Here is a 14,105-nt window from a genome sequence, read left to right as displayed (position 1 = left end):
TTGACGTATGTTTGTGTATTGCAGTCCCAAACTCTGTTTGAAGAGGATGCTAATTATGTAGAGGACATTTTAAAAGGAATAATGTGGGAAGTGTAAGATCATAAGTGCTGTACAAAATTACCACAGGTGTGGCTTACCTAGCAAGAGAGTTAATTTGCCTTGAGTTATTCTGGCCAAGCAATAACTGAGAGCTTGATGGCACAGAAAATCATTTCATTATAAATGATTTAGAACATCTGTATCTCCAAAATCATTATAAAGTGACAGGATATCATTCTGCTTTCAGGATGTTTATGATAAAGGAAAATAAATGATGAAAGAAGAGGTCCTTCTGTTGTAGATGTACTTAAACTTGACTTTTATTCTAGAAGTTTATCCTTGAATCCGTGTGTAAATTGAATGGGTGTCAGCTGCTCCTCCCTCAAGCCCATATAGCTACACCCTGTGAGATGAGCTACCATGAGTTAGTAACTACTCCCCTTGCTCAAAGTGTGCATAAGGAGATGCAGCTCTTCTGGGAGGCATCTGACCCAGTGGGCTTTTGCTTCTCACTCTGCGTGGGGTTTGTATGTGAAACATTTTTAACCTCTCTGATTTTTTTATCAGGCACAGAAAGAATGGCACTTCTTGTAGCGTTGGTGTTGGCTCAGCCATCAAGTAGATACATGAGAAAATTTAGCTGTGGGGTTTGGTTTGGTGTTTTGTTGTTTTTTCGTTTTTTTTTTTTTTTTTTCCCAAAGGTGAGAATTTAGAGAATTACATTTGGAGCTGATTTAGAATTTACTGCCATTTTGAGCACCTGAATATTATTGACCAAATTGCATTCTGTCTTTATGAGTAGATTTGAAATAATACCAAGTCAATATTGGACCAACTTTCAAAGTTAATATTGATTTGGAAATCAATAATGTGACACTATTATTATAATCATTTTCACAGGAATTATTATTATTTGAAGCTGAAGTTTCTTAAATTACATGAATGCTCATTGAATGGTATTAGTTTTGACATTCTAGTAACAAATTCATTCCTACAGCTAAAATTTGCCTTAATAAAATAACCAGGTTATTTTGGAAATCAATAATTTAAAATACAAATACTTAGTGCATTTGGCAGTAGTACATTTTTAAAAGTTTTCAGTGCATGTGTCAACATCTTTAAATTACACTATTTCTTTATTTGGCTTGTAATAATTTAAATAACCTATTTTTTAAGTCTCCCTTGCCCTTGTGATCATTTCTCAATGGAGTACTCGGCTGCATCACTGCATAAATTTTGCTATCTACAAATTCCAGGTCTAAAAAGTCTTAGGAATATTATACTGAAGCTGAGCAAACATTTTTTTGATACAAAATTATGTCCAAATTGCTTTTAAGTGCCAAAGGGAAAGAGTAAATCAAGGCTGCCTTCATTCACAAAAGTAGTGGCAAAATTACCTTCCAAGGAAACCCACATTCACTGTCCTTTTCTCTCTGGGGAGCATGAGGCTTCAGCTTCCAGAGTAGTCAGACCAATAAACTGAAGGGGCTGTGAAATCAGTGCATTTTATTCTTTCCCCTCAAGGTTTTTTCACTTCCTCAAAGACAAGTAAAGGTTACTTGGGCCAGAGCAACCTTGCAGTGAGCATGGTGTTTTGAAAGCCAGGTAGAGGCTGTGGACCAGGGTCTCCTCTTTATGGATGCCCTGAGCACTGCTTAGCAGCAATCTTACATGGACCTGCATACACTGTTATGGTTGTTAGAGTTCATTACATAGAATCATTGAATGGTTTGGGTAAGAAGATCCAAAGATCATCTAGTTCCAACCCCCTGCCATGGGCACGGACACCAGCTGGCTCAGATTTCCATCCAGCCTGGCCTTGAACACTTCCAGGGATGTGGCCTTTGCAGCTTCTTTGGGCAACCTGCGCCTCACCATCCTTACAGTAAAGAATTTCTTCTCAATATCTAACCAAAATCTACCCTCTTTCAGTGTAAAGCCATTACCCCTGGCCTGTCACTATGTGCTCTTGTAAATTTCTGTAATGTATGTAAAATTTCATCAAGTCAAAGCAACAGGCAGAATTTCTGCCATCTTGCTCTTGAGGATGTTCCCCTGAGTAATGGGGAGACTAAGATTGCAATTTAAGGAGAGCATTATGTTATACAGAGTGCAACAGGTTCAGTGATGGAAACAGAGGCAATAAAATTGTTTTTCTGAGAGATTACATTGGAGACAGCAGATTGTTGTTTTGATTTTTGTTTCTCTGACTGCCTAAGCTTTTAGTTTATTCAATTTTGTTTTCATTCAGAGTTTATTAGATTTAATTTTTTTTTTTGGCTTGACTGGAAAATTTGTTCAACATAAACCAATGTCATTTTTGTCAAGAAAAAAGCATCATGAAAACAACTTTGACCTTAACTTTCCATTTTATTTCAGATTTCAGTTGTAAATCTGTAGGTGTTACAGCCAAGAGGCATTCAGATATATAGAAAGATGGGTGGATTTTAATCTCTGAAATTAAATTAGCATTACCAGTAGTTTGACTCTATGCCTTTGGCTTGAAGAGCTTGTCTAGCAAGGCATTTTAGGATGAAAAATCAGGTGTCATATGTAGAAGATTATGATGACCTATGATTATGAGAACCTATGTTTGCTCTCCTAACAAAAAGATTTGGGGACATCAAATGAAACTAATAAGCAGCAGGTTGAAATAACCACAAGGAGAATTTTTTTAAGTGGTAGCAAAGCTGTGAGATTCGTTGATAACAAAACACTGGGGATGTTGAGTTTACGTGAGTTTTGAAAACTGTTAAATTTGTGTAAGAAGAATTTTTCCAGAGATATTAAGTGGAAAAAAGAAAAAAGTCTTTTTGGCTCAGGAAAGTCCAGCAGCTGAAAATGTATTCCGGGCAAGAGTTGTGTTAATATTTTTCCTTTAACATCTGCTAAAGGCCACTGTTGGAAAGAACCCCCAGGCTAGATGGACCCCTGGTCTGGTTTATCACCATTTGGACGAGCAAACACCTTTCTCCACACATTTTAGCTCCGAGCTTCCCTATAGCGGGATCATTCTGACCACAGGGGCAGCACTGTTTCCATTAGGCCAAGGCTGGATCTCTGTGTGAGCCGCTGGGTCCTTGGTAGGGATGTGGTCAGGAGGTCCAGCAGGGCAGCTCCAGTGCAGGTCTCCTTGCTGGCTGTCTTGCCTTGCTGCCTCGGTCTGTGCCTGCAGCAATCCTGCTGCCAGCAGCCAAGGTTTTAATCTGTTGCACAGGATTTTGCACTGAAGGTATGCGACTGCTATCTTTTCTATTTCTGTTCCTGTTGGGAGCCACTAATGGTCCTCTCTTGAAATCAATCACTGCATGTCACAATGTGCAGGAGCTCAAGGTAGTGCTAAATGAGCTCAGCATTGAAGAGCTGCATTAATATGGCCATTTACCTGTGGTAATTGGCTGTAGATGTATAGAAGGTATTGATCCAGCTGGATTTCTACTCTAGAGCTACTCTGTCAGTGTTTGAGCTGGTTTGGATGTCTCTGCATGGGATTTCACTGTGCCAATTTTGATGTAAAATGAGTTGTCTTTGGGGTCAGTTTCTAGATATTAGCTCAGGGAATATTTTCAGCCAGGAGGTGTGTATCTTTATATATATATATATACACTCCCAAAAACTGACACCCTGTGATAAAGACATTCCACCATTCCACCTAAAAGGACAAAAGGATCTCTTTGGGGTGGCAGAAAGGCTCAGAGAGAGCCCCAGCTTTGCCCAGGAAGTTCTCAGAAACAGTGGAACGCAGAAAGGATCCAAAGTCCTTTAAACAGTGAATAAACTGCTTTTTAGCCAAGTTTGTGTCTGGAGTGAAGTCTTACAGCTGAGTTTAAGGCCTTTAAGAAAAAAAGAAGATTAAAAAAAGGAAATGCTGATGCATCCTCTATTGAAACTGTGTGAATAGGAGCATATTCAAGCTTCTAAATATATTTTCTCCTAAGAGTCTAAGGGCTGTAGGGACTTTTCCATTCCTAATTATATAGTGCACTATGCCGTCTGTTTCTGACTTACAACTTCAAAAATAGAATTTAGAGTCATAAATGAAACACAAGGAGATGGATAAAGAGACGCTGTATATGATAAGGAAGTGCTCTGTTAATATTTTTACTGATGTTGTAGCCAGTCACTTGGGTTTTAAATTCAATGACTGTTATGCAAACCCTTTAATACACTGGTGTTTCATTAAGAGGCTGTTTAAAAAAAAAAAAATCTGTGGGTAACTAAAGCAGCAGCAAAGGACAGTCAATGTAAATGTCTTATGACAGTTCTGTGGCTGTGCTGGTTGTGTCTCAGATCTCAGCAAGGTCATGTCTCTAACAGGGTATGGAAACAGTCATTTCAGGCAATAACACATTCTGAAATTCAGAAGTATTTCCTGAAATCTGACTTATTCCCTGACAATTCAAGCTCCGGTCTCTGTTCTTGAACTGAAATAAAGCTTAAAGTCCGCTGGTGGGACACCTGCAGATCACGGTGGTAGGACCTATAACCCCCCTGGATGTGATCTGAAATTCTTGACTGCATTACAGTAGGCACTTTTGCCTCCAAAACCATCACTGGTCGCCTGGTAAACAAAGGAGGAATTTCATTTGTCCTTTTTTATTTCTCATGCAGACTTTGGGAGGACAAGAAGTAGGATGGAGTGCTGGCATGTCCCTGGGTGTGGGAATGTGAAAAGTGACTGGGACTGCAAGGATCTAGAGGGAGTGAGCTGGATCCACACGGGCAGGCTTTTGCTGATGCTCTTCCACGTCTTTCACCTTCTGCCATTTAGGCAGGAATACCCTAGAGGTCGCTTTCACTTGGAAGGATAAGTGGCTATTTTCTATGCCCAAAATACTGAAAAAAATCAAAGGAATGAGCTGTGGGGGTGACCAACATAATTTCAGGTCCCCCTCCACAATCTTATGGGGTTTGGAGGTTGTGGGCTGAAGGCAGGTGGTGTGCTATAAAACAAACTGGGTTTCCATCATGTTGTAGTAAAATCTGCACACATATTTAAATGAGAAACATTTTATAAGGTTTTTTTTATTTCAGTTTTTGGGATGGTAATCTTTCCAGTTGCTGATACGAGTTGTGAGGCTGCAGAAGCACTGCACTAGACTTGAGCAAGCACACCCTGCTTTTCAGCAAAACTTGTTAGCTCAGCCATCCACCAGCCTTTGGACTCCCGGGGCCAACACGCTGAAACTGGTTTGCCAGTACAGGGGGAGAAACCATCTGCCTGGGTGTATCTCCTTAGGGAAATGCTGTGCAAGAGTTTAGTTCCTGTCTTTGCTCACACACATACACACAGACACACACAGAGCTGCCTTTGTGCATGGTTGAGGTGCTTGCCTTTCAACTCTCGCTTCTGAAGACTTGTTGCAAGGGTGAGTGGAGCCAGGAATAGGCAGGGAACTGCTTTGTTTGGTTATCCAATGTTTATGCTGAGTATGCCTGGGGGCTGCATTGAGGGCTGGTCCCTGTTTGAGATGAGCCAAGAAGGTGTAGAACTCTCCTCTGGAAAGCTTATTTAGACTGTAAACAGGAGACAAAGGAAGCGGTATGCAGGTGAGGTTTTAATCCTACATTTGTAGACTATGAGAAAAGAACCTGGTGGAGGTTGCGCATGAAGAGTTGGGATGGCACCAGGCCAGCATTATTGGGGAAAAGCTTGTATTTTATTGAATTTGTTTCATTGCAATAGATTAATGCCATTGATTCAGAGGCTTGAAGGATGATGCTTTTCTCTCAGAAATGAAACACTGTGGGTTTAGTCCTTATTTATTTTCCTCAGAACTAAAGATAATTCTGTTCTTGCTAGAAGCATAGGTTAGGTTCAATACTTCAGTTAGTGCCTTCATGTTAAATACAGCTGGGTCACCATTTTATTGCACCAATATTTGCACGTATTTTAAAATCAAAATCAATCCTGGGATTTCAAATTTTTATTAAGTTCAGTTCTAATTCTGCTGTGTCATTGGTAAGTTACAATACCCCCCCACTCATAACCTTTATCAAGTAGTATTTTCAGTAGTTACCATGAGATATTTGGAAGTTCATTATAAATCACATACATGTCAAATTTTGAGTTAGGACTGGCTGTTACCTTCATTTGACATTTTTATAAGCACTAGTTCCCCTCCAGCTTCCAGAAACAGACAGGAATTTTCTTTCACTGGTAAGTTTTATCTCTTTATTTTTGAAATAGAAATAGTTTTACACTACTTTATAATATCAGGAAGGGGTCTGAGAGTATACATGAATTTGCTACAGAAATTGGATCATGTCTCTAAGGATCATTATACATAAGGAAACTACGCCCTAAGGTGCATATATGTCATGGCCATTTAATGTTAGCTCTGTAGTCTATGATTTTAAAGACAAATCTGAAGACTGCTGTAGTAAATGTGATATCTTTTATTCTGAATTCTTAGTGGAAATTAAAAAAAAATAAATATTATTCCTCTTGGAAGGAAGTTATATGAACCAGTATCAATATGTACATTTTTTTACCCCATGTGCTGTAAATTCTAGTTATTATGGGATAGGAAGGGTGTGTATAGATTTCTAAAAAAAAGACAAAGAGGGGGAGAGTTAGCCTTCTCTAACTAATGGACGATATTTATTCTCTTAAGGTCACATAATGTAATTATAATTATTTTCTTGAAGAAACGGTACTAATTCTTTCAGCTTGCCACTGAGAATCTTGTGTTCTTGCTTAAAGTGCTGTGCTCTTGTGAGTTCTGGAAGAAAGAAAATATCAACAGTTTTGCAGGGAAACTTTGGCTGTAAAGGTTAGACACAGCAGGAATAAAGAGAAAGTTTAGTGTTTCTTTGTCTTACTCTTGTAGCCTATGTGATATCTCAATAGTGATATATGGAGGTATATATCTACCTGATATATTCCATAGCTTTGCACTCATTCTCCCATAATACCTATTTTTACCTTGATTTTTATGCTCTGACTAAAGAATAAATAAAGTCCATATCAATTTGAGTTTTTCTGAGGTGGCAACTGAAAAAAACCAGCTTTGGTTAGAAAGAATCTATTAATGTTGGCCATTCTGCAGTGGAAGGCATGGTAATTCTACTTTTGAAAAGCAGGGTTGTCCTATTAATACCAGTTAGCCTGGAGGTGGCTGGATGATTACTAAGACCTGTGGATTACTGCAGGAGTCAGTACCATGATGTTGATCCACGGAGTACAGATTATTCCCTTGTTCTTGAGTCTATAGTTGGTTCCAGCTATCTTTGTTATGGAGCTGCAAGTGGGCTAATGTGTGTTGGCAGGACCATTTGGTCTTCTGGGGCTCTTAGCTGCCACACTATGCTGCTTTGGGTTTCCCTTCAGGGCACCATATTGCACAGAACAAGGGAACAGAATGATCATTACCAGTTGTCACCTACTATATATCCAGTAAGTGCCTAAGGATTTTACTCGTCTTGTTTACTTAAAAGTTGACTGAAGCATTTATCAGCTTCTCAAGTATGTCTGCACAGTTTCTTGAAAACAGTAAAAATCAAACTCACATGAATACAGTGAAATTTAAGCCCTTAAAAATAGGGTTTTTTCCTTAATACAAGCCCTTATTTGCTTTGAAGATAGCGACAACTATCAGTAACCTGAGTCCCTGACTTTCTCCCTTAACAACAAAGGATGTCTCATATTTCTTCCATTAGTTGTAACTGTTTTGGATGTGTTCTATATTTAACTATCTGGGGTCCTTCATATCAGATTTATACTACAAAAGTCTGGTAGAATATGTTCATTGTGTTAAAGAACTTAGATGAGCTAGTGTGCCATATGAAAAGCTCCGTAACTCATTCTAATTTATTACCTGATTTGGGGATTCTACAGACTTAAATAAATCTAAGTGTGTGCATAATATTTGAGAGCAGCCCTGAGAAGAACGACTTGGGGTATTGATGGATGAGAAGCTCAACATGACCTGGCAATGTGCACTGGCAGCCCAAAAAGCCAAACCTGTCCTGGGCTGCATTCAAAGCAGCATGGGCAGCAGGGCAAGGGACAGGATTCTTCCCCTCTACTCTGCCCTTGTGAGGCCCCACCTGGAGCACTGCATCCACCTCTGGGGGCTTCTAAGGAAAGGCTTATTGGAGCAAGTACAGAGAAGGGCCATAAAGATGCATGAGGTCCCTCCCAACCCAAACCTTTCTCTGATTATATGACAATACAACTACTGTATGTATTGGTGAAACTACTAGGATCTCTTCCGTTGGACTTGTATTGTGCTATCTTGGATTATGAGGCAGATCTTCTCCTTGGCATAGAGGTCTGTAAGGATCTGAAACTAACTTACAGGTATAGTGCATATCCACCAATAAATGGGAAAAGAAATCACAAAAATAAAATTTCGTCATATGCTTGTCATGTGAATATAAAGCCAGGAAAACACACTGGGGAGTTGTTTGCAAGGGCAGAATAATTTTATCCCTAAGGGATAAGACCATGCACTTAATAATCTGAAAGGATTTTCTCAAACTGGGTTTCCTGACGTTTTTTGCTTTTATCCTTTTAGGTTTATATTGTTGCAGCATGTAAGTTCTTGAATATTGTATTTATTTATTGAAAATGAAAAATTAATGTCCTTATGAGGGAGAAAAAAGCCTACAGGTGTGCAAAGGCATAGAATCATAGTAGCATAGTTTGTTTTGGGTTGGAAGGGACCTTAAAGATCCTTTAGTTCCATCATTCCCAGCCTTGGGCAGTGACACTTCCCACTAGACCAGGTTGCTTAAAGCCCCTCCCAACCATGAAAACTTCCACTGTTGGAGCATACCACCAAACCCAACCATTGAATGACATCTGGAAACCTTGCGTTATAGTACTTTTTCTCAGAAGGGGAGTATCAACTTTGTGTCCTTTCCAAGTTTGGCCAGTATCAAATGACTGCATTTTTTGTCGTATTGATTTGGCTTCATTTTAAACAAAATCAGCAGCACAAGAGCATGATAAAAACCATTGTAAATTCGCAGAATTCTGATAAACTTAGGTAAAGCTTCATTCTCCCTCCGTGTACTAAGACTCCTGATCAATACTCAGATCAAGCGATCTTTCGCTGTAAAGAGTAACATTTGATAGTTGATTTTTATGTATAGAAACACAGCAGAAAAGGAAATATTTTTAGCAACCCATATTTGCTTCGCTGATTGTCCTTTGAGACATGCAAAAGAGCACATTCATTTACAGTATGTCTTTTTCTTCTGTACCCAAAGTACTTAGAGCACCTCACAACAAATGTACTCCACAAGAGCAGTAGAGTCTCAGTTAATCTAGTTCTTTGGAATTTGCTCTTTTCACTTATCCTCATTTGCAAAAAAAGGATGGCCCAGTAGTTAAGTCATTAGCCTGCTGCTTTGGAGATGGATTTTACTGCTCTTAAGTTGTAGATTTCCTTTCCAACTAGGACAAATCTGTCAGATAAGGAGAATACAACTCTATCTAACCAGGACATTGAGGGTGATTATATGTTCATCCTCACATGCTGTAGTAAATGCTCAAAGTAAAACTATGAGGGAATTTTATTAGTATTCTAATAAGAAAAAAACCAAGCTATTACCATACAGCAGATCTTGTAGCCTACAGTCAATGTTGAAAACATAAAGAATTTAAGTTATGTAGCATCAAGCATTCTCTTTTAAATTGTTTGCTTTTTGTAGGACAGCATTTTTACTATGATAACTTTTGTATTACACGATGAGGTTTCCTTAAGAGCAACTGTAGTAGTAATAGCATGCAGCATGAGTGTTTTAAAGCAATTACATTGTGTAGTCAGAACTGTTTTAATGAAGTCTGCAAAGACAAGTTGTTTATTACTGATTTCTATCACTATAGTGCATGTAACCCCAATTTATGAAGGAGGATGGTAGGTGTGAATGATTAGGTAGACTCCAGTTTGAATCAGGTATGTCTTTTGGAAGGACTGAGTGCTCTGTCTCATTGCTTGTGAAGCATATGGCGTTAAGTCTGTCACCTGCCAGACTTGGACTTGACGATCCTTGTGGGTCCTTTCCAGCTCATCATGTTCCGTGATTCTGTGATTCCCAGTGAAGTAGTCTTCATTTTACAGCACTAGTGACAAAACTCTGTTCAGTCCAAAGTAACAGCTGAAGCATTCAGTACCTGTGGTTCTTTGTTTTTCTTGTAGGGTCAACGATTGCATCTTGCGAGTGAACGAGGTCGACGTGTCAGAAGTCTCACACAGCAAAGCCGTGGAGGCCCTAAAGGAGGCTGGTTCCATAGTGCGATTGTACGTCCGGCGAAGAAGACCTATACTGGAGACCGTGGTAGAGATCAAGTTGTTCAAAGGACCTAAAGGTAGATAAGAAAATGAAAAAACCTCCATTTTAAACTTGATGTTTAACCTCTCTTGTGGCTTAAATGGCATCTGACCTTGTTGATTTGCTAACTGGTTGACCTATCACATACTGAAATGGAGTTAATTTAGGCTGGTATAACTTGAATTCATGGTTACATCTCTTCCTGAAATATAAAGGAGTTCAAGGAGTTGTGGTTTGCTTCGTTTGATGTTTACTGCAGAGATGGCTCATTACCTTTAAAGAGACACAGAGATACTATGCTTTACATTGGCAGCACACATACTACCTTTAAAGTTCCTCTACTGAGACCTTTGACTTTCATTTAAGGTTCTGTTGAATGCGGAGTTTCTGAATTCTTCCTTTTTTCAGAAGGTTTTTTGATTATCTAGCTTATCCTCTGTACCTTCATGATGGTTTCTTCTAGAGTTTTCTTTGGAACATGAAGACAAGAATACCAACTTACCCAGATACATAGGGGAATTTATTTTATTTTATCCTTCAAAATTATATGGAAATCCAGCACAAAACCTTCACTAGTCTAAGTCAGCTTTATCTCTTCTAGCAGAACCTTCTGGTTACAGAACAAAAAGCCAAATTTCTTTCTAGAAACATTTTTCTTCATAGCTAATTTCTGGACAAAGAAAATGTAGATTTTCACAGTAGATGTGAATAGAATGAACAGCAGTTAATTTTTTTTTCATCCATAGTAGCTATTTCATAAGCAGGTCTTTGATAAATGTGTGTGTATATATATATATATATATATATATATGAAATGAAGATATTAGCATATATCTTGATATATGCAGTGCACATGAGATTACTCTCCCTGTTTTATCTATAGTGAATAATCTGCAGCTTTTTCAGTGTTCTCCCTTGTATGTCCTCTCATGTGAATATTATAGTATGCTTCTCCATAGGGGTTTTTTATACCAGTAGTGGACTATATTTAATATATTGAGACATATTGTTGAGATTGACCTCTAATACTTAACAAAGATAGTGCAACACTGAAAACAGTGCACTGTTTGACACTGCAGTGTATTTGTTATGCTCTGCTCTTGGAGAAGAGTAAGATATATTTAAACATGCATCTGATGGTAAATCCCCAGATGTCTGGATTCTTGTGGTCAGTTACAGTGCTGGATTGTTTTCCTAATAGAAAAGCATCTCTAATGGTATTTTGTGTGCATATGAAGTCAGAGTAGAAGTGCAGGCAGTGTTTTTAGAGATGTGGAATTAAACTAAGTGTGGGATATGATAGTCATTTTGAAGAGACCTAAGGCTAAAGAAACTAAAATTAACACGTCCTTTCTGGTTGTGATGAAGCAGGAAAAGTATTCACCGTGACCAAATTTTTGCTACATTGTGGAAACCGACAAGAGAGGCAATCATTATCTAATAATGGGTTTGCATGGTGTTTGTTTTGAGTGTATGCCTGAAACTATTTCTTTTTACAATTATTTTCATAAAACAGAATGGACACCAAAAACGTGCCTTTTATGGCAAGCTAAAGAACTTTTGCTGCCTACTGCTGAAAACATATTTTGTAGCTATATTCTTATATGAAGTTTACTACAGATAAGTGCTGTAAATAATGAATTTTATTGCTGGGTGGAATGTATTTTTTTTTTATTTTTACTTTTATAGAAACAATTTCACTGGAAACTTGGATAAAAAATAAGTTGATGTGCTAGTTTTCTGCAAAAGCCAGGGGTTTTACCTTCATAATTCAGGCAGTAAGGAAACATGCTCTGTTATGCTTTCTGTATATACACAGATAAAAAATAAAAAATTTAAAAAAAAATTATAGGTGGGATGAAAACCTTACCAATACTATTTTTAATAGCTGTAGCAGTTTTTCTTTGATTTTTTTTTCAAAATCTTCCATGAAAAATTATCTGTTGAGAGGCATCAAACTCATAGCAGAAGTTGAGAATAAAACCTGTGACTCTTGGCCTGTGATGTCACTCCTGTGATGCTTATCTCCTCATATTTCAGGTGATTTATCTGTGAACCAGTCTTTCAAACCATTACTGTGCAGTGTAAGAACCACAGTATTTATATAAACAGTGTTTCTTACTTCTCAGAGTCAAATTGGGACATTTTGGTGTCCAGAGCAGGACCTGAACACCAGCATGGTGGCTTCCACACCATTCCTTCTTTCGTACTCACAAAGTTAATAAAGTAAATCTGTTTTTTAGACAAGAAGGTTGTTCCATACCAAACTTGGAGTACCAAATATCTCTTCAGTTCTTTTCCTGACTGTCTCTGTCAGTGTATAACCCAGCATTTACTGAGTTCATTCCTTACTGCTCTGAGAATTTACCACATGAAAGCAAGTCTTGGCTTCCATAATGCCAAATAAACTCAGAGATCCCTAGCTTGCCTGTCTATGTGTAGTAGATTATATCTTTCAGTACTTGAAGTCGGTAAAGAAGGAAATTTGCAAGGCTTTTTTATGTAGAGCTCCTTTTAATTTCATCTGAGATATTCAGGATGAGGGCTTTTACAAGTTATTAGTCCATATAGGTTAGTTGGGGTTTTTTAATGGGTGTTAATTTTTGTAGGTAGCAACCACCATATGAAAGACATTGATTAACTTGGTGAATGTATCCTGAACAGAAGATGTTAAATAAACATTGTTTGGTGATGGCTTTGGGCCTATGACGGGGAAGGACATGGTAGTGTGCTGCCAGGCGGTCCCTTCTGAATGCAGATCCCCATGCAGGTGTTCTTGTTGCTTTACAAAAAAAGCTCTCCTAGCATCATGTGCTAAGCCCTGTAACCCTTAGTTTTATTTTTGGGGGGAAAGGAGGTAAACAAAGACACAAATGAGTTGTGTAACAGGAAAGTCAAGGATTCAAAGAGAGCTGCAGCTGTGTAGGCATTTAAAGCTGATCATCACTTTGACATACCTGATTGCTAATACTGGCAGATAGCCATAGGCTGTGTCTTGAAGATAATTGCTGACTGTCATCCTTGCAGGCTCTTCCTCTCTTTCATGTGCTTGGGAGATTGTCTTTTGTATGCCTCTTGCATGTCTCTTCAGTCAGGCATCCAGTTCAATGTATGGCTTTGCAAAGGATTGAGTGGCCAACAGTATTTTATTTCAGTCACTTCCAGGTCACTGCCGGTTTTAGCAGCCAGCATCTCTGCAGTGGCTGGCAGCTGTAACAGAGGAAAGATTTACATGCAGCTTTCTTACTGAAAATCATTGGGATTTAGACACTACTAAAAATCCTGTCATTAAGTCATATGCTTTTCTTGCTCTGTATTGAAACAAGACTAGCAGTAATGACAATGGATTGCGCACACTGCAGTGTTTGTTCCTGGGGAGCAAAAAAAGTGCAAGCATTCAAAACAAAGCAATTTAATGGTGCTGTCTGGCTTTGTAATATAACTTGTGCATTAGCTTCCTGTAAGACCCTACAAAGAACCATGTATGTGCAGGGAACTGTGAACTTCAGTCACTGTTCAGGGGTTCCAGTGCTCAGTCCCATTTCATTGCATTGGACTGAAGGACTTTAAACCAAAGAGATTTTCCTGCTGTCCTATCACACTCCAAATATACTTTTACTAAACCCAGAAGCATTGTGTAATATGCTGACGCACAATTAGTTATAGAAATTAAACTCGATGTTTTAAAATTTCATTTTTAAATAATCAGCAGAAAAATTTATTTCTACCATTGTAGAAAATTTCTGGCAGTCAGAAATTTGGGGAAACACAGAGGTCATGTA

General features: G+C 38.4%; 1 protein-coding gene across 30 annotated transcripts in view; it reads left to right on the top strand.

Annotated features, from left to right (window-relative positions):
• Positions 1 to 14,105, top strand: part of DLG2 (discs large MAGUK scaffold protein 2) — a 998,396-nt gene that overhangs the window by 682,659 nt on the left and 301,632 nt on the right. For all 30 annotated transcript variants that reach the window (XM_042024070.1, XM_042024069.1, XM_042024064.1 and 27 more), the window contains one exon: positions 10,191 to 10,360. In XM_042024070.1, coding sequence (XP_041880004.1) covers positions 10,191 to 10,360 — 170 coding nt within the window. The remainder of the gene's footprint in view (positions 1 to 10,190; positions 10,361 to 14,105) is intronic.

The sequence above is a fragment of the Corvus kubaryi genome, unplaced genomic scaffold (genome assembly GCF_017639235.1).
Source record: "Corvus kubaryi isolate FWS band 111438036 unplaced genomic scaffold, C.kubaryi_AGA036_p1.0 37260, whole genome shotgun sequence".
Classification (NCBI taxonomy): domain Eukaryota; kingdom Metazoa; phylum Chordata; class Aves; order Passeriformes; family Corvidae; genus Corvus; species Corvus kubaryi.
This window is presented reverse-complemented; position numbering and strand designations above follow the sequence as displayed.